Here is a 26,197-nt window from a genome sequence, read left to right as displayed (position 1 = left end):
GACGTGTTTGTAGGATAGGATGCGATACGATAAGACGGCTGCGGGGTGTGCTGATGAAGTTGCAAGTGAGTTCCAATGGACAGGAGCATACCACATGTTGAGGAGAGGAGAAGAAAATTGCAAGATCCGCGCCAAAGTCTTGCTTGGCGAACTGCCAGTCCTCCGAAGACAGTCAGAACGTGGGAGGGTTTGGTAGCTATTATCCCATAAGTTCCACGGCATGGCCAACTAAGGAGGAAATTTGATGCACATGCCGCGTGATGTGGGATGGTGCAAGTGGCAAATACCGTCGACTTGTGTCCCGGTGCCGCTCGGCTGAACGCGGCGTTGTTGAACGTGGCCGGTCCATGGGTGCCATGGTTTCACACTCGACCTCATGTGACAGCGTGTCAAAAGCAACGCGGTCGACACGTAGCTTTGATCAAGTGGAGCTACTGTGGAAGATGGCTTTCGAGATGCAGAACCGAGAGTAAAGAGTAAAGGGATGGTTATGAAGACATGGTGTCTGGATGAGACGAAGTTTGTACCAGCAAGGGGACCCAGCATGTGGCGTTTTTGACCTCAGAATTGGGGTGAGGGCGAAAATACATGGCAGCGGTTTATCACATAGTTTACGTACCACGCGGTCATGACAATGCAGGTATAACGAGAAAAAGAGTATTGAAGGGGAAGAAGCTGCGGGTGAAGGGCAGCTGCCAATCGAGTCGGTCGCGCCTTCCCAAAACCCGCATTAGGGACGACGTGCGGAAGGGAAGGCGGGAATCGAGACGGTCCAGGCCTCGCAACGCATATGGCGAAATCTATGTGCTGGGAAGTGACTGGCATGTGCTGATCTGGCTTGCTGTCACCGCTCAGGCTTTCGAATTGTTCTCTGCGTCGAATCTGTGACAGGGCGGGCCAATCAGATTAGCGAGGCCGGGGCAGCGTGGGGTGTATCAGACACAGTCGCGATAAGGCGACGACGACCACCCCTCCCCCCCCCCCAGCCGTCGGAGGCACGGCGTCAGCAACTTGAATTCGATGCAGACTGTCCAGGACAATTTCAGCAACGCTCCTGGTTGCAGTGGGAAAAGCGTTGCAGGCCAGCATGTTAGCTCCGGAGGCGGAACGTGTGCCGTAGCTTGCGGTGACGAAGACGTCTTACAAATGACCTCAGCGGTCGGGTCGTGTGGGGTGGCTCGTCGCCCTCGCAGCTCGAATCTATCATGGGCGGTCAGGTCGGGCACATGCTTGGTGTGGTGGGCACGGCGGCCGTGTGCTGCAGGGCATGCGGCTGCACCAGTTCCACGCGCCTTTGGGCTGGCTCAGACGCGCAATACTAATACGAGCACCGAGAGAAGATTCGCCTGCGGCGAGTGTCCAGGGCCATCTCGGGGCGCCCATACGACGTCCGCCATTGGGCGCACATGGTGGCAGAAGGGGCCTGAGTCTTATCTTTTACTCCTGGCTTGGCACCCATTACCCACCCCAAACTCCAGCTTCCACCACCGCCGCCCACAACCAGCATAGCACTGTCCCCAGCAATGACAGGGCTGGCCATCCCCGGCGCGGGAGCTAGTTCACGGCCAAAAAGAACGAGTACCTGCACCGTCGGCCAGGCTAAATTACTGGTACATTCTCTACCTTGCCCCCCAAACTCCCTCTTCACCCACGGGTGCACAGGTCCTGCCTGTTCTTTTGGTTGTGCGACCTGCCATTCGCATGATATCGACGTGAGTAGTCCTTGATTGCTTATCTTGTGCACCTGCCGCATATCCTGGCCACTTGCCTGTCTCTGTATATTACTCGAGTCTCTTGTCCCAGCTAAACGGCGCGCCTCAGGCTCTTGACCCTCTTTTTTGTCGCCATACGCTGTACATGACCCTTTGCTCCTGCAGTATATATCGACGCCCTTTGTATCGGCATCTTCTTTCCATGAGCCGCTCATTACCAATCCAACACCCACGCTATAACGACCGCCCCAGGGCGACTCCTGATGTTCCATAGCAACACTCAGGGACTTGTCCACTTGCCTGGAAAGCCCGCGCCCGCCGGCGAGGCACAGCTCCCACGGGGAGAATGTGCCTTTATCCTCCCGTCGTCTGAGACCAATGGCGCTCGCCAGCGCTGCCAATGTCGGAGCTTCTTTCCAGATTCCGTTATCCGCTCCCGCTGTGGGTGCGGGCACCAGGCTTGGATCCATGAGGCACAGCCACCATCGACTGTGTCAATGGACGCATACATTGAGGCGGTAGAGCAGATGAAGCGGCTGAAGCACGAGGTCAAGCGCTTCGAGACGCTGGAACAACATCTAAAGCAGGAGCTATTCAGGGAGAGGCTGGCACGGGAAGAGCTGATGAGGACGAACACTGCCGTCCAGGCACGCATGTACGAAAACATGCAGCTGCTGAAGCTCTCTATGGATGACAAGGTGGAGGCTGTAGTCGACCGCACAACGGAGCTCAGCGATCAGATCAAGGTTCAGGGTGAGCGCCTGATCATGGTGGACGAGTTTAGCATGGAGCTGGAGAATAGGGTCGATCGGGTCGAGCAGCTGAATGGCCTGTCGAGAGACGCAACACCCGTTTCTTCAACGCCGAAAGCGCATCTGTCACCCCGCCCCACCCCACCTGTTCCACAGTTGCCACTATTGATGCAATCACCACACACCCTCGGCCAGCTGCCCATCCGAACTGATAAGAAGTACCCCCTGTCGTGGAACGTCCGCGTCATCTTCGTGCCCCGCAAGTCACAGAGGTACGCCTTCGACCCTGATAGCAACGCCTACCGACGATGTGCATCACGCAAGCTTCAGCAAAACCTCGAGTTTCCGAGCCAGGACAGCTCCTGTTTCACTAACCGCATTGAGACAGCCTTCAAGGGCTTGTTTCGCGGCAGACCATGGATGCCCATGACGGGCCATCGTCCCCTCGACGAGCCATTTGGCCGCATGGCCCTCATGCTTCTACCGCCAGACCTGATTCACCGTGACGTCTGGGACTACCCTTTTCTTGAAGACCACTGCATTGCGCATGACAAGATGCAAGGCGACGTTCTCTACATCACCCTGCAATACGAGGACGTCACTTGGAACGAGATTCGATTCCTACCTTCAGTGACTGGTGTTGACGACAGTTGCTGGGAACACGACGAGGAGCTCGACGGCACCGCCAAATACAAGAGCTTGGACTCAGAGATTATGTACGATTACCAGGATCCTCCTCCTACTTATTCATCTCGAACTCACTCGATGGCGACTAGGACGCCTTCGGGACTGGATGTCCTCGCTAATTCAGCTGCTATGCTGAGTCCCATCGAGCGTACCCAAACCGTTTCGTCTTCCTACTCTTCTAGGCTGAGTTCTCTGAGCCCCCTACAGCGTGCGCCAACTCAATCGTCAAGTCACTCCAGCAACCCGCGCTTCTCTTCCGAGCGCAGCAGCCTTCGCAGCTTTGACACCGAAACCGATGATGAGCACCGCGACAAGAAACCCAAGCTGCGAGCAAAGCAAAGCATGCCCAACGTCAACGATGGTCCCCATGCCAAGCAGCCCATGTACATTTCGGGGCGCTCCAAGCGAAAGATGCCAGTCCGGGAGAAGGGTATTAAAGAGCCCCTGCATTTCAACGTCGCTGGTGTCGCCAAAGGCGGTCTCAACTTTCTGCATCCTCGCTCCTCAAAGGGTAAAGAAGCCGTGCACAACCCATGAGAGAAACAATGTTCTTTCGCATGTTTCCATATGTACAGTGATTTCCCATCTTTGTTGTATAGAGGCGTTTTCGAGTAAAAGCCTCGCTTTTAGGATACCCATTGGCGTTGTATAGTACTGTTGTTCGCACCTATGCGCAGCAGCGCGACTTGTGATTCTCTTTTACAGACTTCATATACCTCAAGATGTTACTGGCATGCATGGTCGATTCCTTTTCGTTCGCGGACATGCACTGCTTTTCGTTGTTCGACTATAGACGGTCTTCGGGAATGGGCAGGCTAGCTCGCTGCTTCCCAGCACGCCATGTATCAATAGCACAGTATTGACATCAATTTTGGTATACCACATCATCTTTCTTCGTTTTGTCTTGACGTCATACCCATAATGGTCGTTCCAACAACAGCCCTTGATGTTCAACGATGACAAAGACTACGAGAAGACGTCTGCTCTCCGTGTCGGTAGTCTGTTCGTGCGCCTTACAAGCGTAAACTCTATTTTCCAATATGGAGAAAAGGGTTTTCAGCTGCGCTGCTACTGCTACTGCTACTGCCCCTCCGATACGGCTATCGCTTCTTTTCCGCTATCATCATCTGCTTACATACATTGATAACCGGCGGCGGCGGCGAACATCTGACCCACCCACCGTTTGAGGTACCCACAGGCCAAGACGGCGCGCCCGGATGGGGTCATGCAATGTCGGATATTGCGTGTGGATAGGGCGGGATGGGCGAGGCTGTGTTGCTGGTAGGGGGTGGAGGTGGCTTGGGAATGTTATTCTCTCGGAAGTTGAAGAGTGAGTCTAAGCTTGTTGATGTGAGTACTGAGCCTATGTTAAGCATGTGTAATCTCTGTGGTAAGTATGATGATAGTCTTGTCGAGGCATCTGAACATCTATGGATAAGGTATGATTAGAGTATTGGACAGCAACCACTACTCTGCTAATATCGCTGGAGAGTATGGCCGGAATCCCAGATATAGCTGCCTTTTATCTCGGTAAAAACGTGAATATTTGGCAGATATGCGTAAGCAGTTTAGCAGTATTGTCGCTTAGATCGATTCTTTTGCGATACAATAGCCAAGCGTTCCAAGAGTGACGCAACTCAGTGGTCGTGGTCGAGTATGTACTTTGGCAACCTAGTGTCCCAACCTTCTAAGGAAAGTTGTGTAATCACCTAGAATACCGATACTGCACTGCCAATCCGTCTTTTCAGATCGTTGTAGATGTACAACAAACCTTGTGCTATGACGTACATCTATACAGCCTCGCCGAGAACCGGACATGCTGGTCGCATACTTCCAACTATATCACACACGCTACTGGGTTGGCGCAGGATCAGGTAGAAGGATGCTCGTCCCGTCGTGATTTCATGTTGTAAGTAGATAAGACCCACTCTAAATGCCATGCGGGGAAAGCAAGCACATCCAGAGTTCCACTCTTGCCTACTCCATGAACATCACAACAAGACGCACGAGATGCCGTCTCCTCCACTTCATCATGCTGAGTACATGACAAAACCGTGAAAAATTCAAGTCGAAACGTCTCCTGCTGTTCAACTATCTCCGGATTCCGATACCGCTACTCAACGGGCCTTTTCTTATCATCGTATCTCGCGTGAACCCCTCCAATCCTCGGCCAAGATGCAGGTCGATCCCACTTCTAGAACGGTTGCCGAACCACTCACACGACCCGCAAGCTGCATGAAATAACCGGTATTGGTCAGAGAGGACAGGGAGTTTATCAAGACATCCGCGCCCCATGGTGCGCGACGTGACTTGACGGCGGGAAAATGTCACCCTGCGCTCGCATCCATCGTTGAGCGGATGCCGGCCGAGTTAACCGAGTGCATAGGGCAGGCAGTATCGTCTCGGAGTATGTAACTCCACGGCGACGTCGCTGCCGTTGGAGTTATAAGATAATGGTTAGGTAGCATCGTACAGAAGCACTGGGAGTGATGTCGATCGTGTAGCACAGCGTCACATCGTCTTATTTAGCACCTCAGCACACTCTTTCACCTGCGCTGGTCTTAGGCCCAAATTTCCTCGATATTCTACGGCGTTGAGTACGATTTGCTCCATCCACCACCATGTCGACAAGCAAAGACCCCGAGCTCGCAAAGGACGGTCTCGAAGTTACCGCCTCCCTCTCATCGGGTAAAGCCCCAGGTCCCGTCCCAATCGAGGGCACAACACACCATTTACCGAATTACGAGCATGAAAAAGCTTTGTTATGGAAGTTCGACCTACGCATTCTGCCTATGCTGGCGATCATGTACTTGGCAAACGCACTTGACAAAGGGAACCTAGGGAACGCAAAAACGGATGGTATGGATAAGGATCTTGGGTTCAAGGGAAATCAGTACAACATTATGCTGAGTATCTTCTACGTGCCATATGTCATTTTCGCGCCACCCGTTGGTATGCTGGGAAAGAAGTTTGGGCCGCATCGCGTGTTACCGATTATGATGTTTTGCTTTGGAAGTGCGACCTTGCTTGCTGCCAGTGTCCAGAACTGGGGTGGGATGATGGCGTTAAGGTGGTTTCTTGGTAAGTACCCGGATCTGTACCAAAAAGCTTGCGTGAGACTGACAACATACAGGCATGTCTGAGTCTGCCTTCTTCCCGCTGGTCATCTACTATCTCACCACGTTTTATCGTCGAGGCGAGCTTGCACGAAGACTTGCACTGTTTTACGCCGCATCAAACATTGCAAACGCATTTTCCGGACTTCTCGCCTTTGGCGTTTTTCATATTCACTCAAAGCTCGAATCGTGGCGATACTTGTTTATCATTGAGGGGCTGTTCACAATCGGCTTTTCATTTATCGCCTACTGGTACCTTCCAAAGAACTCCTACGAGGCCAAATTCCTGAACGAAGCCGAAAAACAGCTCGCGTACACACGTATCCAAATCGACAGTTCCTCCGTCGTCGGTGAAAAGTTCGATCTCAAAAGTGCCCTCACTATCTTCAAGGATCCTTCTACATACGGCTTCCTTGCTATTGAAGTCTGCCTTGGTGTTCCTTTACAGTCGGTTTCGCTCTTTTTGCCGCAGATTGTTGGACGACTAGGCTACAACAAGATTAAGACGAACCTCTACACCGTGGCCCCAAACATTGTGGGAGCTTGTGTTCTCCTTATTCTGGCTTTTGCTTCGGACCACACGCGTCTACGCTTCCCGTTTATTGCCCTTGGCTTTCTTCTAACGTTCATCGGCTTCATCATCTACGCTACGATCGACGTCGAACACTCTCTCACGATAGCCTACTTCGCCTGCTTCATGATGACATGGGGAACATCAGCACCCTCGGTCCTACTCTCCACATGGTATAACAACAACGTTGCCGATGAGAATCGTCGCGTGACGCTTACTTCGATTGGCGTTCCACTAGCGAATCTGATGGGTGTAGTCAGTTCGAACATTTTCAGGCCACAGGATGCACCTCAGTACATCCCGGCTCTGGCTACCACAGCGGCGTTTGGGGCGACGGGATGTTTGTGTGCTCTGCTACTGGGAGCCTATATGATTGTGGATAACAAAAGGAGGAATGCGAAGCAAGGTATCAATCTTAGCGCAAGGGACGTGTCGACTGAGAAACTACGCGATGGACCTCGGAGTCCGGATTTCAGATGGTTCCTGTAAGCAGATGGAGATTCGGGGTCTCTTGGTGAATAGTTGTATTGGAAGGTGGTTCCCAACAAGATTGTGCGATACTAGATACCCTTTGAAAGTTTTATAGCCGGTTTCAGCGAACTTTGCATCCAGCGCAAGCCATATCATGGTTGATCACTCGTTCTTGCTCACCAAACTAAGGTGAGACAAGGCAGCTAGCGCAAGCTTGGGTCAAATCCAATACTGTGTCTTTCCCTACAATGAGAAAGAAGAAATTCTAGACCCAGAGTATGCTTCAATGTTGACTGTTGCCCTGTTAGGACATTCGGGGCGGAATGATACTAATGACGCGCCTACAGGGGTTCGTCCGACCGAGGCCAATTGTTAGCGCCATATCTTATCGCCGAGCTCGTGATGCAGCCTCACGCGCTTCACTCCCTGCACCAAACCATCACGAGTCGCAGCTTGAAGCTGCCTAGTAGATCTGTGTCGCTGACGTTGTCTCCTTCCATCCCCCGTCTTTCCTTCTGTTCACACACCTACCCGCTGTCTGCCGTTAACAAACACGGCCAGCACTACACGTCCGATAACGTTTCAGTCAGCTTCGCAAGCTCCGAAAGCTTGACTCATCTTCATCATGGCAGTTAGAGCTGCGGTGCCGTTCTTGGTGGCTATGATGCTGTTGACAGGTGTTTGCAACACGCTGTTGACCAAGTACCAGGTACACAACTTGTCCATGTGTCCGTCTGCAATATAGAAGCTGACCCCTGCGACCAGGACATGCAATGCGTAAAGAACTGCGACGCTCCCTCACCGAAATACCGCGAACACTTTGAACAACCCGTTCTCCAGACCCTACAGATGTTTGTGGGCGAGATGGGCTGCTGGCTCGTCATCGGCGCGTTCAACCTCTACCAACGATACGCGAGCGCAAAGGCAGGCTACGAGGCTATTCCGGACAACGATGGTGCTGCTACACCAGCGTCGGATGACAGCGAGACGGCCCCCGTTGCGAACCCGCTGAAGCCCGTACATGCAGATGATGAGGGCAGGATACCACTTGAGGGACGGAGCATCTTGCTCTTGGCGCTCCCGGCGTGCTGCGACATTGCTGGAACGACGCTTATGAACATTGGGCTCCTGTTCGTCGCAGCTAGCATTTATCAGATGACTAGAGGCGCGTTGGTGCTCTTTGTTGGCCTGTTCAGCGTCTGGTTTCTCAAGCGTCATCTCGGTCTCTACAAGTGGTTCTCACTCTTCGTAGTCGTTACCGGTGTTGCAGTCGTTGGACTTGCGGGAGCTATAACCAGGGACGACAAAGCATCACCTGGTCATCAGTCGGTCGATGCTACCGGCTCAGTAGACATGCAGGCCGTGGCTTCGCAAGCTGCCATGACAGTTATCGGTGTACTGCTGATTGCTGGCGCTCAAATCTTCACGGCAACCCAGTTTGTAGTTGAGGAAAGAATCATGGAGAAGTACTCGATGGAGCCCATCAAGGTCGTTGGCTGGGAAGGCGTATTCGGCTTCTTGGTCACGTTCGTCGGCATGATCGTCTTGCACTTTGCCATTGGAACTGGCTACTTCAACGCCAGGGAGGGACTGTACCAGATGACGCACTACCGCGCCATCGCGGTGTCGTCGTTCTTGATCATGATCAGCATCGGGTATGTCTTCCTTCTTTTCGTTAAATTCACACATGTACTAATATGCGATAGTGGCTTCAACTTCTTCGGTCTCTCGGTTACACGCACTGTCTCGGCTACCTCGCGCTCGACGATTGATACCTGCCGTACGCTCTTCATCTGGATCGTGTCGCTTGGTCTTGGCTGGGAGACGTTCAAATGGCTCCAGGTCGCTGGTTTCGCTCTACTGGTGTATGGCACCTTCCTATTCAATGACTTGATCCGCCCGCCGCTAAAGGCGTGCGTTGAGAGGAAGAGCGAGCCTCTGCTTCCCGAGGACCCTATCGAGCATCATTAGAAGCGGAAAGGCGACTGGGATTAGAGAAGTCCGGTCCACGTTGTGGTATTGAAATCCTGAGCTGGCGTTCCTGGTGCATGTAGAGATGGTAGGTTATATATCAAATGTGTTGTTTTCCCAACGTGCTTTACCAATCTCATTCTGCTGTTGTGTTTACACTGGGATTTGTGGTACGTGATGTGACCCTGATGATGCTGCCTATCTTATCGGGGACTGATGTCTGCTGGTCCGAGCTTTAGCGCGCACTCGCTAAGCGATATCGAATTGCGGCCGCCGAACATCACGACTTCGAAAACAACGGCTCGACTTTTCTGAACACCCACGCCCGGAGTTCAGCTACGCCCATCGACAGTTCGACAAAATGGCCACCACTCAAACCGCAATGTGAGTTACTCCGCAAGCTAGTCGCCGCACAGCGAAAGACACAGCGGCAAAGGGCGCAATGGGAGCGGAGTACTGACGGCCTGCAGTTCCAAGAGGAGAAAGTTCGTTGCTGGTACGATATATCCCTTTTACAGATAGACAGAGGAGGTAGCAGAAGAAGCGAATGCTGGGTCAGAGCAGAGTGGCATACAATGCGAAGACCTGGGCTATGCTGAAAGCCTGGACTGGGAATATTGCGCACATTGATCAATCGCTAACTTTTCTCCCAGACGGTGTCTTCTATGCCGAGCTGAACGAGTTCTTCCAGCGCGAGCTGGCCGAGGAGGGTTACTCCGGCGTCGAGGTCCGCGTTACCCCCACCGTCACCGACATCATCATCCGCGCCACACACACCCAGGAAGTCCTCGGAGAGCAGGGTCGCCGCATCCGTGAGCTCACCTCGCTCATCCAGAAGCGATTCAAGTTCCCCGAAAACTCCGTCTCCCTCTACGCCGCCAAGGTCCAAAACCGTGGTCTCTCCGCCGTCGCCCAGTGCGAGTCCCTCCGATACAAGCTTCTCAATGGTTTGGCCGTCCGAAGGGCTTGCTACGGTGTGCTAAGGTTCATCATGGAGTCTGGCGCCAAGGGTTGCGAGGTCGTCGTCTCCGGAAAGCTCAGGGCCGCCCGTGCTAAGAGCATGAAGTTCACCGTATGTTCACATGCTTTGGTGACATTCGAATTGGCATACTAACAAAATCTAGGACGGATTCATGATCCACTCTGGTCAGCCCGCCAAGGACTTCATCGACCACGCTACCCGCCACGTCCTGCTCCGCCAGGGTGTGCTCGGTATCAAGGTCAAGATTATGCGCGGCTCCGACCCTGAGGGCAAGGCCGGCCCATCCAAGTCTCTTCCCGACTCCGTCACTATAATCGAGCCCAAGGAGGAGCAGCCCGTCGTCCAGCCCATGTCGCAAGATTACGGCGCCAAGGCCATCGCTGCTCAGCAGGCTGCAGAACAGGCCAGGCAGGCCGAGCAGGGCGAGGGCGAGGCCCAGCCAGCTGGTGGTGAGGGCTACTCTGAGGAGCAGTAGGTTGATACTTGTCTGCGGGCGCAATGCGGTTATGAAAAAGGCATTTAGCGAGAGAGTGATGCCATTATGAACCCTTACAATTCCTTTGCACATTCGGAACGGGCTGGGCTGTTTTTGATAGGGAGGCATTAAGGAGTCTCTACTGCTTCACTGCTATGTACTCAATGAAACCACCCAAACATCAATGATGACTGCCTTGAACCGGTACAGTAGTCCCATATTGTCTTGCATCTCATTACCGCCGGTCTTTTGCCCCTTGTTATTTCGTATATCATTCTTTCGCATGATTGTTCCAAGGCATTCCGGCACATTCTCTGTACTGTTGCCTTCTCGCCATCCGATACGGGCAGGTAGTCGGCGCATGCAGCCGCGATTGCCTGCTTCCGTGTTAGACTGGGTGAAGATGCAGAATACATTACCCCCGGAAGAATTACCCCACAACGTGCCGGCAGTTCATCTAGCCTGAAACGATGGCTTGTTTACTACGCATAGTGATTCGCGTAGTCTAATTGGAGGAAATCCGTTTAGTCAATAGTCACGATACCTTTGATTAGTTCCCGGAGAGGAAGGGCTGCCACAACGAGACTCTATTCCGCAATAGGTCCTCATTCCGAAATGCGAAGGAAGATATGGCGATTCATGATACTTTTGCTATAAGAGCAATCACGGTGCCATGCCTCTCTACCAGGGTTACACGCGCATCCCTCCCACCCAGTATGCGTCTCCCAACCCTCCTCTCTGGGCTCCTCTGCGCCGCGACTGCTCTCGCAGCGCTCCCCTACAAAGGCGCGGACTGGTCCTCTGTCCCCATCGAAGAAGCCGCGGGTAAAACGTACAAGAACGCAGCCGGCCAAGCGCAACCTCTGGAAACCATTCTAAAAAACTCTGGTGCAAACACGGTCCGCCAGCGCATCTGGGTCAACCCATCCGGCGGAAACTACAACCTAGATTATAATGTCAAGCTCGCGCAGCGGGCAAAAGCAGCGGGCTTGGGCATCTACCTCGATTTCCACTACTCGGACAACTGGGCCGATCCAGGAAAACAAGTCGTACCCGCCGCGTGGAAGAGTCTAAACCGCGACGCGCTCATACAGCAAGTCTACGACTACACCAAAAACGTGCTCGACACGTTCCAGTCCAAGGGAATTCAGCTCAAGGTGGTCAGCATCGGCAATGAAATCACGTCGGGCCTCATCTTCCCCATTGGCAAATTATCCGGCACCGATGGGCCCAAGAACGTAGCGGCGCTGCTCAAATCCGCCAGCAAAGCGGTCAAAGCGTCGACGATGAGCCCAAAGCCGAAGATCATGATCCACCTTGACAACGGGTGGAACTGGTCTACACAGCAGTGGTGGTACGATACGGTGCTGGGGTCGGGCGGTGGATTGTCGTTGTCGGATTTCGATGTCCAGGGCGTGTCGTACTATCCGTTTTATAACAGTGGGGCTACGCTGGCTGCGTTGTCGTCGTCAATGGGTAACATGGCGAACAAATATGGCAAGGAGATTATGGTCGTGGAGACGAATTGGCCGAGCTACTGCCCCAATCCCTCGACGCCGTTTCCCGCGGATACAAAGAGTATTCCGATTAGTGTGGATGGGCAGACGCAGTGGATGAAGGAAGTTGCGAAGCGCGTAGCTGCTGTGCCGAATGGAAAGGGCACAGGCCTCTTTTACTGGGAGCCGGCGTGGATTGACAACCCCGGGCTGGGTAGCAGCTGTGGGTGGAACCTCATGGTGGCTGACGATGGCAAGGTTATGAGTAGTTTTGCGGTCTATGCATCCATTTAGAGCCTAACAAGAATGCAGAAGACGAAAGCTGGCGGAGACGTGTTTATGTATATATCTATCAGTCAATGTATATAGCAGGAAACCAGGAGCCCGCCTTTTACTGGTCAAAGTTCTTGATCTCGGGCATCATGCCGAGACCCTTGCCTTCCTGTGACTTTCCTGTTCCTTCAACAACACCTCCTGCCTTGCGCTCATTGACATGCCTCCTCAGTAGACTGAGAATCTCGCTGCCCTTCCATCTTGACGGGACTGGTCTGTACGCGGGCTTGAAGGTGCCCACGGTCTGCGCCCACTCGCCCTCGCCAGGTTGTCGCTTGCGCTCGTCCTTCTCGGGAAGCTTGGTCTGTGTCGCCGCATCCATGCCCTGGGCGTTTTTGGTAGACATTGTCGAGCCAGCGCCCTCTGCGGTTTCGTGCGACGTAGGTGTGGGCTCCTGGGTCGCCCAGTAGTAAATGTCCCAGTCGTTTTCGTCGAGGAAGGTATCATATTGTTGCATCAAGGAGGGTGACATGGTGCTCAGGTGGGCGTCGGCGAAGGTACTGAGAAGAAGATCACTTTCTAGTGTTCCCCTCTTGCGACTCTGGTCTGCTTTTAAGTTAGTGACAGCTCTTTGCTACAAAATTGTCGCGAGGCATATTGACTGCCTAACAAAGACCAGGGCAGTGTAGAAACGGACATAATAACCTCGCTCGCATCGTGTTTGTATCCTCTCCCGTCCTCCGGATCGGCTCGACCTTGAACTGTGCGCCTTCCATCTCGCCAACGCCTAGCTCGCCATTGGTACCACTGACATCCTGGTTTTTGCTGCTCTGTGTACCGCCTGTCATGCGCTCCGTGTTCTCCGGTACCGAGTCCTTGGGTGCGAATTTGCCGTCTGCGTTGGTGATCAACTCTGGCGGAGGGGCGTCCTCGCCAACCGAAGGCATCGCATTGGCAATGGTCGAAGTTGTGTTGGTCATGTGAGGGTTTAGGGGCCTCTCAATCTGGTATTTGCGATATGTTTCCGACGTGTCGTTTGTACGCTTGTTGAGAGCTTCAAACTCGTTGTTGCGGAGAGCGGAGATGCTGAAAGTACGGCATTGGCTGCGCTGGAGAGTGAGAAGAGCCCGCGACGAGCGAGCAACGAGCCGAGAGGAGGCCATTGTTGGATTGGCCGTGAGTTGCAGTGTGAAGGGTTCAATTGACACTGGGGTAGCTTGGGGTGTGGGCGGTGCCGAGGGTATAGAAAACGTCACTGGGTCAAAGCTCTCGGCTTATTAAGACGAAAACGATCCCTGCTGATCGGCTCGCAGAGTCTATTACCCCTCCAGTGCACCACTCAAATCGCTCACAATAAATACAAATCATCGCAAAGGCTAGCGCAGTGTCGCCTGCGTTCAAAAAAAGACTAACACACTTCCAGCTACCCACCAATTGACGGCTCAATGTTCCTTTCTCCGAGCACTCAAACGCTCCAAATAAATGGCCTTCATCTCATCGTTAGTAGGATATGGCCTGAGTACGTGGACACGCTTTGTACAGAGCTTTAGCAAAGGCCTCACCCTCCTCGTCAGTGGGCGGTGATTGCCTCTCTCCTTGAGCTGCTATGCACGCGTCGAAAAGAGCCCTTATCTGGTAGCAAGGGGGTAGTCGACATCTCTCTTGCAGAGCGTCTTTGGAAATTTCCGGGATAGTCTCAGTAAGGGTCATCGGCGTATGATCCCTGCGAAGTCCCCGTAGTGAAATCAACATTCTCACCGGGCTTTGAAATGTCTCCGTCCAATCAAGATCGATCACCGAGTTGATCATTTTCACTGGTTGGGACGAAGACATTCTGGAAATGACTTTGAGATGCCTGGACTGTTATCGGAAGATGGAGTCAAACTTAGCCGAAAAGTTACTACTTTCATTAGTGTGGCGCAAATGGTATGTGGTCTTGATGGATATCTTGCTTGTGGTCAACCAAGCAGATGACAGCCGTTGCGTTTCTTGGGACGATTAGAAGAGTGTTGATGATTGTGAGAAAATATGACGCCTTTAATGCTGTCACCATTGCCAACACCTCACCACTTGAATTCGACACTCGGTGATATTGATGTCTATGCATTGTTCACCTCCCTTACCCCAGGGCCCACGTGGGGCATAAAAGGAAGCTAGGCCAAAGAAGGGATCACTGACTTCAGTTCGCTATAGGCATATGAGATATTACTCGCATTTTTTGACATTGTTTTAGCTTCTGGGCCATGCTACCTGACCATGCTCCGTCATTGGATCGTACAGAAGACCAGTAACTTCCTAGAAGTATCACATTATTTCTTTCTTTCGTTGTCAAGAGCATGTATAGTAGTAGAACTTGCTTCAAAACTGCATACCAACGCAAGAAACATCAAAGCACACACTTTGTCTACGTAGAATAAGTTGCAAGCTGTTCGTCACTCATATTCAAGAAGGATGAGCAAGTACAAAGTAAACACTGGCTCCACTGACACAATGGTGTCGACTTCATATCAATCAGACAAGCTCGCCTACGTCACGCGAAACATACAACAACGTTACATCTTCGTGCCTGGAACTAAAAGTTGAGCAGGATGTCAAGCAGAATAGTTGCATATCGATTCGTGGCGTCGCAGCCTCCACTGCAAGCCCGTTTACCTAACTCTTACTACAGTTCGCCTTAGTCCTTCAACCTGGCCCTACCAAGCATGCTCAATGCCTCAAACACTGCCGCATGTGTCTTCTTCCAGGTAACATCCGTATCTGCAACATGACCATCTACATATGTGTATGCCAGCCTCTCATTCGCCTCATTCGCATCTTGGTTGGTATATGGGATACTCGATGGTGCTTCGTATCGCGTAGGTGTAAGGACGTGGATTTCGGCGCCTGCGTTCTTGACATCTTGAACGAAATGTTCTAACCCGCTGTTAGCTACAGCAATGGAAGATCTGGATTTGTGACGAACCCCATGGAATACCGAGTTTTCGAATTGCAGCTTGAGCCTTTCCCCGAGCGATGACACGTTCCTGCAATTCCCACGCTTCGACCGCGCTACCCATTATGATATATCTCTTGAGCCTAGTAAGGTCCTCCAGTGAGGTTGAGTGGAGGCGCTGTGTGGTGGCGCGAGAGATGAGCTGTCTGTACTGCACTGCCTTGTCCTCTGTTGCAGTATCTTGCTGAGACGAGAAGCCCGTGTTATACTCAGTGCTACAGGGGTTGCATAGACTGAGCGATCGAAAACTGGATGCCATGATGCAGTATAGAACGCGGCCGACGTAACCAAGGTATGGGGCAGTGGAGGAAGAAGAATGTCATTTGTACGTGGATTCCGAGGTTCAGGCGTTTGTAGTTGAATGAAGTGTGCGTAACATGTGCTCAATATTCAATGGTCCAACAGTGCACTTGTAGCACCCTAGCCATGTAGATGATGTGAAGCCCTTGTCTTCGCCTGCTCTGTACATTGGTGTAGCCTGCTCCCCACCCTGCACAAAGCAGACAACCAAGACTCTATCGGTGTTTACGGACCAGCTCATAACCTCTTACAAAGTCAAGCCCTCGCCCAGGATCGCTCCGTACCAGATCATGGCGCCCAACCCAGCCAAGTTAATCAAAGTGCTGACCCCATGCAAGATTCCAAATTGCTTGTTCAGCACTTGCATTTCTTTACTATGCGGTCCAGCATCATAGCTTTTCTTCCCATCCCTAGTCTCCTGATGTTTCCTCAGGCCCATTACTTCAGTAGTCTTGGGGCCAACGTATACCAAGTTTACTAACGCTGTCACAAACATTGTTGCGTGGAGCCATGAACTTAAGCTATCAGTGGCCGTGGGAGCAACCGAAGAAGAAGAGAGATATGGCAAGATAGCTGATGCGCCGCGCGGGTAGGTAAGAAGCATTACGACAGGTGTAACGGTCTGAAGTGTAAAGTATACAGGGAATGTATGCTTTTGGAGGGTGGAGAATTGTGGACGCGGAAGGACGCGGAAGGCTACGACGCCGCTGATGAAGGACTGGAAGAGTGTTGAGCCAAGAAGGGTGCCATAACTACGTGATGTTAGCTATGCGCATTGTGAGGGGTGATTAGATGATACCTCAGTAGATGGTACGTTGCTGGATTCTTGAAGGAATACAGCGACATTGTGAAATTTGTCGCAGGATTAGATTGTCGATTACAAAAAAGAGGAACCAAATGCAGAGGTTGCAAGTTGAAGTTGTCGAAGTGAGTTGAGATTTATTGAGCAAAGTCACCAAGCTTCATGCGATGCGGCGTCGAGCAGCCTCGGCGAATGATGATCTCACCACATGGCTGAGACGGGCCCCTGCAGCACGAGGCATGCAGCTTTCCTACGATGAGCCTAGCATACTTCCCCGCAATCTAGCCAGCCGCCGACGCGCATCTTCAGCCTCTCTCGCGAGCGCAAAAGTTCTTAGATAGCTATGCGCGAATACGTAACGAATCCTATGAGCCACTGTAGCATCGAAGATATCTCCTTCGCTCAACAACCTCCGCCGCACCCTCTACACGTCGTCAGCTCTCGTAACAGCCCCAGCTAGCCCTTCGACAACGTCTTCACATATGACGTATGATGCGAATACAGTGGGTAGTCAGGCAATGATCTTGGTAGTGTGAAGGTGAAATTTGAGCACGGCGGATTAAGAAGGTGCGGACCGAAGAAAGCAGTTGAGGCATCGTCCGAGGAATGCTGAGTGGTTGATAGCTGAACTGCTTAGGGCGCAAGTCAAAGGTGGACATGCCTTGGCGTGTGGAAGGTGCTTGGGGTCAGATCTTTCGGGCGTGAAGATTGAGAAGTAGTGACCGAAGAAGCAGCAGAAGAAGAAGACAGATGGTGTATTGCTGAGGACAGAGAGAGACTGGAACTGGAAATAGACGGGATAGTCGGATAGGTGCACTATGGTAAAATGGCTGATAGCATGTATGGCTCGCAGGACGAGCACTGCATGGCATTATAAGTATATTGGCCGGGGCGAAGGAAGTATGCTGGGTTGAGTCGCGCGCGTGCACCAATAGAGATGCTGCTAGGCTACCGTTACCGACGATCCTCTCCCTCTGCCCTCGATGCACTCGTCGCAAATGGTATATATTATCTCCTAATCCTCAGATTATCGCAGTGAGCTTTCACATGGTCTCACTTCCTGTAATCACACTCGCGCAGCTACACGCATCCTGGCGGATGAGTGCCACTGGAACCATAAGGCCTTACGTCGCGCCCATCGTGCAAGAAGTCGTGCCGGGGCAAGACTTTAAGCTGGACGTATACGAGACGGAGGCGGGTATGGGCGGTGGTCGTGAGAGAAGGCGCGCAGCGTGGTTTGAACGTCTAAACCGTACGGGGGGAACTTGAGGGTAGGCAGAGAAAGTGTTTGGTCTCGCGCGGACACGACAAGTAATGCAATCGTGATGGCGGATATCCCCCTGGGGAAATAGGGCCAAATCATGCCCTCTTGAAGCACAGCGTAACAACACTACTGCCCGTCTTGCCCCCAAATGTAAAGCTCGGATACTTGACCTTGCCCTCAAACTCCAACTCTCCGCCGTCAAACCAGCCCCTCAGTTCCTCCTCCGTCCAATTGCAACTCGTGATGAGAAACCTGCCGCCCTTCTTCATCAGCGGCTCGACCTTCTCCCTATATCCCTCACATATCCTACGCCCTTGTGCATCTTCCTCTTGCGACAAGCAAATGGCGTCGAATGTGCCCTTGTCCAACACAACGTCGAAGCCAGTACCCAGCCATGTGCCGGGTGGCTGCGACAAGATATCCCACTCGTGAAAACAAATGTCGCTGTAGGAATCATCCTTTGCGTCGCGAATCGAAGTCGCAAGCGTGACGCTCTGTGCCGAATAATCTACGCCCACCATGTCCCCGCACCACTCATCTTCGCGCAGCGCAAATAGTAGATGCCCGTTTCCCGTGCCGAGATCGAGAAATCGCGCACCTTTTTCTTCTCCCGCATCCTCCTTGAGTATGTGCCCTTCATCGCTGAGATCTTCGAGGAAAGAGAGCATGCGCTCCTCCGCGCCCGCGTCGCTGAACCATATTGTTCCCTCGTCAGAGGCGTTGGCGGCAAAATTCTGGCGTTCGGTGCTATAGGCAGCGTCCCAGTAGGATTTTGTGCCTAGCTCCGAGGGATCGAGATGTGTGGGTGCAGTCATTAATTGCGGTTTTGGAAGAAGCAGCGGCTGCAGTGTTTGGTGGCGGGGCGCGCAGGTGGGATGGGGATAAGTAAGCGAGCAGAACAGGCGCGACAAGAACGTTCAAGGATAGCAATTGCGTATTTGCACATTAAGAGACTTGTCTATGATGGGAGGCATGGAAATACCAGCGGAAATGGTCTCTCTAAAACACGCGTGTATCTGTGAACCATATCTGAATGGTATGTTGAAGCTGGGTAAGTATATCACGTACGGTCGCCCCCACGGATGACCACCCCATTCTGCACCGTCTTGTAAACTTTGCCGAGCCCTTGAGGCTCTATTCGATATCGAGCGTTCATTCTCTTCGAGAAATCCGTCTTGATCTCTCTACAACACTGGTCGTAACACTCTTTTCGCCACTGATCCAACGTCCAGTCACGTCTCTCATAGCAGAAGACGTCTCGATCCCACCTCTCCTGTAAATTGAATATTCGATATCCCCTCAACGGGTTCTCGGATTGCTTTTGAGAAAGCTGATGGTAACTGCCAGAGCAAAGACAACTGCTCGTGATGACCAGGGCGGATAAGGTATGAAAATATCGGACGTGTATTACTGATCTTGCATTGCTCGACCATGGCCTCTTGCATGGCCGCTACATACTCGAGAAGATCCCAAGCTTCAAGCGACTCTCATAAGCTTCCATCGATGATGAGTTGAAATGCATCTGCAGGCATGCCGTATTCATGGAGTAGTAGTGTCTCGGCTATCCAGGGAACTATCGCGGATAAAACCCCTGAACCTATGATGCGTAATTGGTTTCCCTTACAGCCATCAGAATATCTAAGACGCATGAGATTGGCAAGGAGACCTATGTGTCTCTCGACCTGCAGCTTCGAGCTCGCTTGACAAATGGCAATGAGGCCTCGAACATGGCATACTGAGCGCGGCGATGACTTAAAGTCCTCCCACAGAACAATTTTTCGCAGGTTGCTCCATTGTTTGGAAGGAATCTGTTGTACTACAAATGGTATCAGTGAGGTGATCGTGTGGGGAAAAAAGCAATAGCAAAGCATGCGTGTCATGATAGATGAATGAGCGATTGTGAGAGGAATGGATGAGTGAATAACTTACAGAAGTCAACAGCTACAGCAGTAGCAGAGAAGAAATATCTGATATTCCGTTGCCGACGAGGATCTCCCACCATCTACCATTTATGCATGAGACCCTCTTCATCGGGTTGGCACGCCAACGCTTCCATCCTGGCAAGCTCGCTATCAGCGGGGATTATCCATGGATCTGGTCTCCAGGAGAAGACATCATGTAGAGACCCTTCAAAATCTCGTCTGCCGCGATCCTGCATGTGATCATGAGACCAAGACCCTCGTGCTGAGCAGCCGCGTCTCGATAATGCAGTTTGTTGGTATCCTTATTGTAGACATACTCTTCTCGGCCTTGACTATAATAATCATAGATGGCATCGCGGATCTCTCGTGGAAGACAAAAAAACGGTGATTGCGTTTGTCTGAGATAGGAGTTTGTCCGTGGGGTCGTCATGAATGGAAACATATTCCAGTGAGCGAACTTCTTGTATCCGACCTTGTTAGAAGCCATCGTGAATTTTGTGCAAGGCACAACAGTACAACGACGACTAAATGAGATATATATGTGATGGTGAGTACTCCAGAATTTTGGCGGCTCATTATCGATGACTCCTCGCGGAGTTGCACCAAGATAGCGGTACTGTGGTTCATAGTGCGCGGAAGCCCCATGGTTGACGCGCGCATTGGCTGACACGTCCGCTGCGCCTCCGGTTTAGACTCATGGCTATGACTCACAAGGAACAATGACTGAGCGCCTTTCCCATACCAACACATGGGTTGGATATATCATACACCTGGGTGACATAAAATACTGGACAGTGTGGGCAAGCACCCAATAGACTTGTCTGGCGACTACAGTGGCTTTTTTACACTAGTATGTCCAGTATTTCATGACACCTGGGTGCATATACCAAATGAACAAGCCAGTGGAGTACGATGCGCATGCCGAGGGTCAATGTTGCGGGTCAGTCAAGCCGCGATCGATCATGCACCACTGAAGGGTCCAGCCCACCTGGGCAAGATCCCGTTTCGGCTTACTCAGGTAGGGCTCGCAGCTTTTGCTCTGGGTCCAGACTTGGCCCTTGTGAAGCTCAGCTCAACTACGAAGCGGTCGTAGGAATCAATCAATGTGCGGAACGACGGCAACAGTCGGACCTTGCTCACCGGCGACCGATTTACGATGACAGGTCCGTCCCTCCAGTGGAAAAGAATGATAGCCGTGCTCAATTTGAGATCAATTCGCGGTGAAATCGACGCAGTAGAAGTAGGAACATCTCTATGCAGTGCACCTAGGACTACATAGCCCACATTCATCCAATGCAGCCAAAATTCGCGTGAAGTATCTGCATAACACCTTCTTCACCCTCTTATATACCATCAAGAGCACAGGACAAATGCAAAGAATCTTGTATGGTAAACATATCTGTCTAAAATTTGACCCTAGAATACCAACAATAGCTGAAAGACTGCCTAAGCATTGAAGTCCTGCTCATACTCCTCCCCAGTTCATGTCTGATAATATGGTTATTTTTCGGTAACAGTCCGTAAAAAATCATGGGCATTCGGCAAACTGCTTGTTGTTTTGTTGTTTCTACGAATATGTCCATTGATAGAGTCTTTCATACTACTTTTCTACCTCGGAACCGTGAAGTGAGTCCATGCTTCACCCCGAAAGATCTGGTGACCTGGTAGCTCTCCTTTTATTTCGAACCACCGTGTATGTTGTCCTGAGTGCTACGGGCTGGATGTAGTACCGTCGACTTTCTCTCTGGAAAAATGTTGTTCCTATTCCGTAGTGCAAAACGCTCTCCACCCAATCCTTATACCATTTATCATTTGTCCAATCTTTACGTTCAAAGAAGAACGATTCCGAGTCCCATACATCACACACGTCGCCGTCGAATTTGATGATCGAATTGCCTTCAACAATATCGCGGATCGTGTCTGCAAAGCTTATCGGTAGATCCCAGCAATCTCGGTATGATGGAGGCAGGTATCTAATCGGCGGAGAAGCCCCGGTGAGCTGTAGTTGCCGCATTCGCGCCTCTTGAGTAGCGGCGGCATATTTGAGAAGCTTCCAGATCTCAAAGGACTCCCTAGTCGTCCCATCAAGAACGAGTGTGAAGGAACCGGTGGGCATGCCATGAATTGAGAGACACAAAGCTTCTTCAAACCAGGGAATAATCACGCAAAAGCACACTGAGCTCAACAGCCATGCCGAATCGTGACGTACAGTATTACGCGAATAGAAGCCTTCCGGGAGAAGGTTACCAAATAAGCTGATATGCCTTTCGATACGGAGCTCTAGGTTTTCAAGGCAAAACGGTATGAGACCTCGTGCATGGCATTCGGGACGACACACAGCTTTGAAGTCTTCGTAAAGTACCATTTTGCGCATATTGTGCCGTCTTTCGACTGGCAGTCGTTGTACTAATAAAATCAGCAGTGTTCATAGTGATACCGTTGAAACGCGACTAGTTGCTTGTAACCGGCAGTTGATATTAGGACTTGTTACTTACAAAAGTCAATGGCGATGGATGCAGCAGAGAAAAACCATCGCTCTTTAGCTGCCTTGATATGAAGCGCTATGTTCCGGAAGCAGCGGTCACTTTCGTCTTTGATGGGTAGCCCGTCGTCAGTGTGTTCTGGCCGACAGATGAGGGCTTCCAGATTTTTCACCTCGTCATCCTTTGGCATACTCCAAGGCGCCGGGTGCCAGGAGAAAATGCCGTATAGAGCTTCTTCTATGAAAAAGTTGATCTCTGAACCCAGATTATCATAGACTGGAATGGGGCATTGGCGTGTGCCAAACACCTCACAGGCAAGCTTCGCAAATTCCGTGGGATTTTGGCTCTTTGCCAATAATAGTGCATGCTGAAGAGCATTACTGAATGCTTGGCGTGCGATGTCGTCCACCCAGCTTTCAGAATTCGCGAGCTTGTCCACTCGCTCTACCACTGATTGCCGCAAGGGGGTGTTGAACCAAACTTTGACCGAGGGATACTGAGTGTAGATATTAACAAAGTCATCATGCTGTAACAGACCGGCTACATTAACTAGCACCTTTCGTTTTTGTCGTTTAATGTACAACAATACTATCGCAGTATTGCGTTAGTTATGAGATAATTTCTAACACGGACAAGAAGGCTTACAGCATTTAAATCACCCTGCTCGAGAGGATAAGTATATGTAGGTACACCTGTCGTTTAGTGAATGATGCGTATTGGAATGGACTTTTTGGAAGGGCTTGTGCTTTATCTCTTCGGCGGCGATTCGACAGGTGATTATCAAACTAAGGGGAACGAACTGCTTTAGCCTAAGACTAGGGCTCTAGTAGAGCATCTTGCCAGTTTCGCTGTCGTAGTGATATCTATCTTCACCGAGGTAGTAGTCGTAAACAGCATCTCGAATTTCACGAGGAAGACGGAAAAAAGCCGATTGTAGCTGCGCAGAGTAGTACCTTGTTCTCGGAGCAGTCATGAACGGAAACCCGTTCCAGTGAGCAAACTGCTTGGACGCCATGTTACGGGGCTTGAGAGTGACGCACGGCACACAACGTTTAATTAACGCAGGGAGAACGCCAAAATAATATGGCTATGATAATTCCAGGGTTGTGGTCATACACGAGGAACGCGCAATGAACCTTGCTAAGGTTGAGGGTTTGCCGATAAGCCCAGCGCTGCCGCAAGGTGTGACTCATATGGGGAACGGTCAGCTGCGTCCCAAGCTGAGCCATGGTACACTAAATATTGCACAACCAAAAACATAGAACGATGAAGAGAGCAAGTCAAAGTCTGCCTAGTCTTTTTTTTTTGAATTAGCGTCACCCACCCCTGCTCCCGCACATCGATTATCGGTGCGTGACGACCAGCGCCTAAACCAAGTTTTCAACACTATCGAGCCTGCCTCATTCATGCCCAGACAAGACGTGATAATTGTAGAACACTCCGATGCATTCAGTACATGTAGCGGGGAGATTTCCCATATCATCTCCAGGGTCAACCCCATTTCCTGAATATGGTCGACCGATTGTGAGGTTTCGCGGGGTGTCACAGTGGCTCTATTCACAGGAAGGAACAGTTTCGTAGCCCTTGGGTACTGGCCGACGGCCTGCAAGTTGGAGGACCTTCCGGATCTAAATGTGTCAGTTCACGCCGCAATAATTGCTTTTCACAAAAAAGCCTGGGACTACCTAGCTAGGCAATAGGTTCCTTGTGACGTCCATCTAGGTGACATGAAATACTTGACATCCTAGTGTACAAAATTTACTGTAGGCGCCAAATACGCCTATCAGGAATTGGACACCAGGGTTTACCGATACCGTCGCCGTCAAGTATGTTATATCTGTCGAGACGCGGTGAGAGCCTTCACTAGTATTCACGGTGAATCAGGCTTCCCGTGCTCTGATTGGCCAGGCACTGATTAGTCAGCTGCTCCGTGCGCGCACTGTAGATATTCTCCCTCCTCCCGTAGCTCCAATACAACAAGTTCTCACACGTTTTTTCCACCTTCATCAATATCACTAGGCGCTTCCATTATCGCCAGAGCCTGTTTGAAGCACAACTGCGCTGTTCAAAGGTCTCTGGATGAACCAAGGGTTGCTGAGTAGCCCAAGCCAAGGGTCTGGATATACCTGCAAGAGCGCAGATTGAGCACCAGCATGATGACATTCAACCCGTATGTAGGCATGTGAGAGTGGAAGACTCAGAGGAGCTAAACCACTACAAAGATTGTTTGATGCGGGGATGATTTCTCCACACACTTCTCTACTTGAGTAAAATAGTGCGCCTCGCACCGGGAGCGGCGTGCGGTCACTTGTGACAGCGCCCGTAATATCTCTGTAATTGCGACGCGATTTTCAATGGTACCTTCAGTGATTGATGGTATGTCAAGTATTTCATGTCATCCGGGTGCCTGCGCATAAACTCGAACCATGACGACACAGGGCAATATAGCCAACCATGCCAGATAAATGCATGCTCTTCATCTCGGAGATTCCGGTACGCGATTTTAAAACAAATGCGATCTGCTGTTAACTGCTTGCTACCCCGTTGAGAAAGGCCTGATCAGCCCAACCCTGCACCAAAGTAGCAGTGGTACGATGCCGACCTGATTTACTCCAAGCGCACCGGCCTGATCAGAACGTATAGAATTAGGGACATATCTTGAGCGAACATGGCACCAGTGAAGGAAATTCAGGAGTTACTGAGGTCGTTGGGCCAAGCAACAAGAGACAAGCCACACAGACACAGATGACGTCAGAAGCATTTTTGTATATCATGCTAATAGGTTTTCTATTCAGAATCTCTTTCTTGCTTACACGTTGCTAGTTTGTGCTCCCGGTCTCTTATTGGCTTGAGTCCCTTTTAGTTGTGTGTGTCAGAGCACGTGTAAATAAGCTACACATCGCTTGGTAACGAATGGCAAGGGACATACTTTGAGCCATATAAGATGTATTTGTCGAACAGGCAATGTACACTAAACACGCTTCCTCGTCCACTTCTGCTTCTAGCCTCGCTGCTGTTGTTCCCAAGCCTCTCGCGCAACCCTTGCCATTACACTGTTTGCCTTTGGGTAGACGACCATGTCACCTGGTACCACAGCACCGTAAACTAGCAACAACATGACCATATCTACGTTATCTCGAACAACAGCCAACCGCACGGCCGTCCCAGGCCGGTCATCGATTTCCTCGCGGACCCCATTTGCGTCAGCTCCCTGGTCCAAGAGTAGCTTTGCAGTCTGGAGCCAGCCACGGGATACTGCTGCCCGGAGCCCGCAGATCAAATAACAAAACTTCTTGTCGTCGCATAAGTGTTTAGCGGGCGAGGTGATGATTGTCGGGGCTGTGGTGATGAAGTATTCTACGATGTCTTTGTGTCCCAGTGAGTCGGTTTGCAGAGATAGGGATGATTGTTAGGCTTTTTCCAACATAGACGTAGAACCTCGATATTTCCTGATTCGATGGCCCATGCTACCCATTGACGTTTTGCCGCAATGGCCTGGAGCTCTGTCAAATAAGGGAGGTACCACTCTATGAGTAGAGGAAGCAGAGCGCCACGCTACAGCTTTGCAAAGTGCTAGTCAGTATTGCTCACGCGTTGGTTGGCTCTTGTTCGACGCAAGATTCATGAGGAAGTCTACCATAGCTTCTATGTAATCAAGAATAGTGTGCATATTGACGCTCAGCATACTTTTCCATAGGCGGCTATTCCTGACAAGTCGTATTTCTTATAGCGGCTGAGTGGATAACAGCCGGTCATGTCATCGAGGATTGCTTTGGCGAATACTCTGCATACAGTTCGCAATTTTGCTGCGTCTTCCCACGCATTGCTATGCACGTATTCGTGTACAATATCGCCGAATATCTCTGGCGGCAGATGGAGAAGGTGCATGCTGGCGGCGCACAGGTGTGCTCTAATGACTGAGGGAAGT

The 26,197-nt window shown here is 51.2% G+C and overlaps 10 protein-coding genes across 10 annotated transcripts; 5 read left to right on the top strand and 5 right to left on the bottom strand.

The window, feature by feature from the left end:
• Positions 1 to 1,975: 1,975 nt before the first annotated feature.
• Positions 1,976 to 3,688, top strand: PtrM4_003180 (uncharacterized protein; the record flags this gene model as incomplete). Its single annotated transcript, XM_001930363.1, has 1 exon — positions 1,976 to 3,688. One exon carries the CDS (start codon positions 1,976 to 1,978, stop codon positions 3,686 to 3,688), a length of 1,713 nt encoding a protein of 570 aa, XP_001930398.1.
• Positions 3,689 to 5,772: 2,084 nt separating this feature from the next.
• Positions 5,773 to 7,327, top strand: PtrM4_003170 (ProP, Permease major facilitator superfamily; the record flags this gene model as incomplete). Its single annotated transcript, XM_001930362.2, has 2 exons — positions 5,773 to 6,232; positions 6,285 to 7,327. The coding sequence occupies 2 exons, from the start codon at positions 5,773 to 5,775 to the stop codon at positions 7,325 to 7,327; spliced, it is 1,503 nt and encodes a 500-aa protein (XP_001930397.1).
• A 607-nt stretch (positions 7,328 to 7,934) lies between these two features.
• On the top strand, positions 7,935 to 9,280 carry PtrM4_003160 (PutP, Na+-proline symporter; the record flags this gene model as incomplete). The annotated part of the gene is made up of 3 exons (XM_001930361.2): positions 7,935 to 8,018; positions 8,075 to 8,964; positions 9,016 to 9,280. 3 exons carry the CDS (start codon positions 7,935 to 7,937, stop codon positions 9,278 to 9,280), a joined length of 1,239 nt encoding a protein of 412 aa, XP_001930396.1.
• Positions 9,281 to 9,641: 361 nt separating this feature from the next.
• On the top strand, positions 9,642 to 10,737 carry PtrM4_003150 (40S ribosomal protein uS3; the record flags this gene model as incomplete). The annotated part of the gene is made up of 4 exons (XM_001930360.1): positions 9,642 to 9,664; positions 9,751 to 9,776; positions 9,934 to 10,352; positions 10,405 to 10,737. The coding sequence occupies 4 exons, from the start codon at positions 9,642 to 9,644 to the stop codon at positions 10,735 to 10,737; spliced, it is 801 nt and encodes a 266-aa protein (XP_001930395.1).
• Positions 10,738 to 11,453: 716 nt separating this feature from the next.
• Positions 11,454 to 12,527, top strand: PtrM4_003140 (glycoside hydrolase family 53 protein; the record flags this gene model as incomplete). Its single annotated transcript, XM_066102668.1, has 1 exon — positions 11,454 to 12,527. One exon carries the CDS (start codon positions 11,454 to 11,456, stop codon positions 12,525 to 12,527), a length of 1,074 nt encoding a protein of 357 aa, XP_065964870.1.
• Positions 12,528 to 12,624: 97 nt separating this feature from the next.
• PtrM4_003130 (Sdh5 domain containing protein) lies at positions 12,625 to 13,669 on the bottom strand (the record flags this gene model as incomplete). Its single annotated transcript, XM_066102667.1, has 2 exons — positions 12,625 to 13,112; positions 13,204 to 13,669. 2 exons carry the CDS (start codon positions 13,667 to 13,669, stop codon positions 12,625 to 12,627), a joined length of 954 nt encoding a protein of 317 aa, XP_065964869.1.
• Positions 13,670 to 15,180: 1,511 nt separating this feature from the next.
• PtrM4_003120 (uncharacterized protein) lies at positions 15,181 to 15,757 on the bottom strand (the record flags this gene model as incomplete). Its single annotated transcript, XM_001930357.2, has 2 exons — positions 15,181 to 15,419; positions 15,469 to 15,757. The coding sequence occupies 2 exons, from the start codon at positions 15,755 to 15,757 to the stop codon at positions 15,181 to 15,183; spliced, it is 528 nt and encodes a 175-aa protein (XP_001930392.2).
• Positions 15,758 to 16,045: 288 nt separating this feature from the next.
• Positions 16,046 to 16,644, bottom strand: PtrM4_003110 (DUF4149 domain containing protein; the record flags this gene model as incomplete). Its single annotated transcript, XM_001930356.2, has 2 exons — positions 16,046 to 16,550; positions 16,598 to 16,644. The coding sequence occupies 2 exons, from the start codon at positions 16,642 to 16,644 to the stop codon at positions 16,046 to 16,048; spliced, it is 552 nt and encodes a 183-aa protein (XP_001930391.2).
• Positions 16,645 to 17,959: 1,315 nt separating this feature from the next.
• PtrM4_003100 (methyltransferase protein 10) lies at positions 17,960 to 18,679 on the bottom strand (the record flags this gene model as incomplete). The annotated part of the gene is made up of 1 exon (XM_001930355.1): positions 17,960 to 18,679. The coding sequence occupies one exon, from the start codon at positions 18,677 to 18,679 to the stop codon at positions 17,960 to 17,962; it is 720 nt and encodes a 239-aa protein (XP_001930390.1).
• A 2,746-nt stretch (positions 18,680 to 21,425) lies between these two features.
• Positions 21,426 to 23,284, bottom strand: PtrM4_003090 (uncharacterized protein; the record flags this gene model as incomplete). Its single annotated transcript, XM_066102666.1, has 3 exons — positions 21,426 to 22,192; positions 22,282 to 22,857; positions 23,143 to 23,284. 3 exons carry the CDS (start codon positions 23,282 to 23,284, stop codon positions 21,426 to 21,428), a joined length of 1,485 nt encoding a protein of 494 aa, XP_065964868.1.
• Between the last annotated feature and the right edge of the window lie 2,913 nt (positions 23,285 to 26,197).

Source organism: Pyrenophora tritici-repentis, chromosome 1 (assembly GCF_003171515.1).
Source record: "Pyrenophora tritici-repentis strain M4 chromosome 1, whole genome shotgun sequence".
Lineage (NCBI taxonomy): Eukaryota > Fungi > Ascomycota > Dothideomycetes > Pleosporales > Pleosporaceae > Pyrenophora > Pyrenophora tritici-repentis.
The sequence above is the reverse complement of the archived record's forward strand: the minus strand, read 5'-3'. Positions and strand labels throughout refer to the sequence as shown.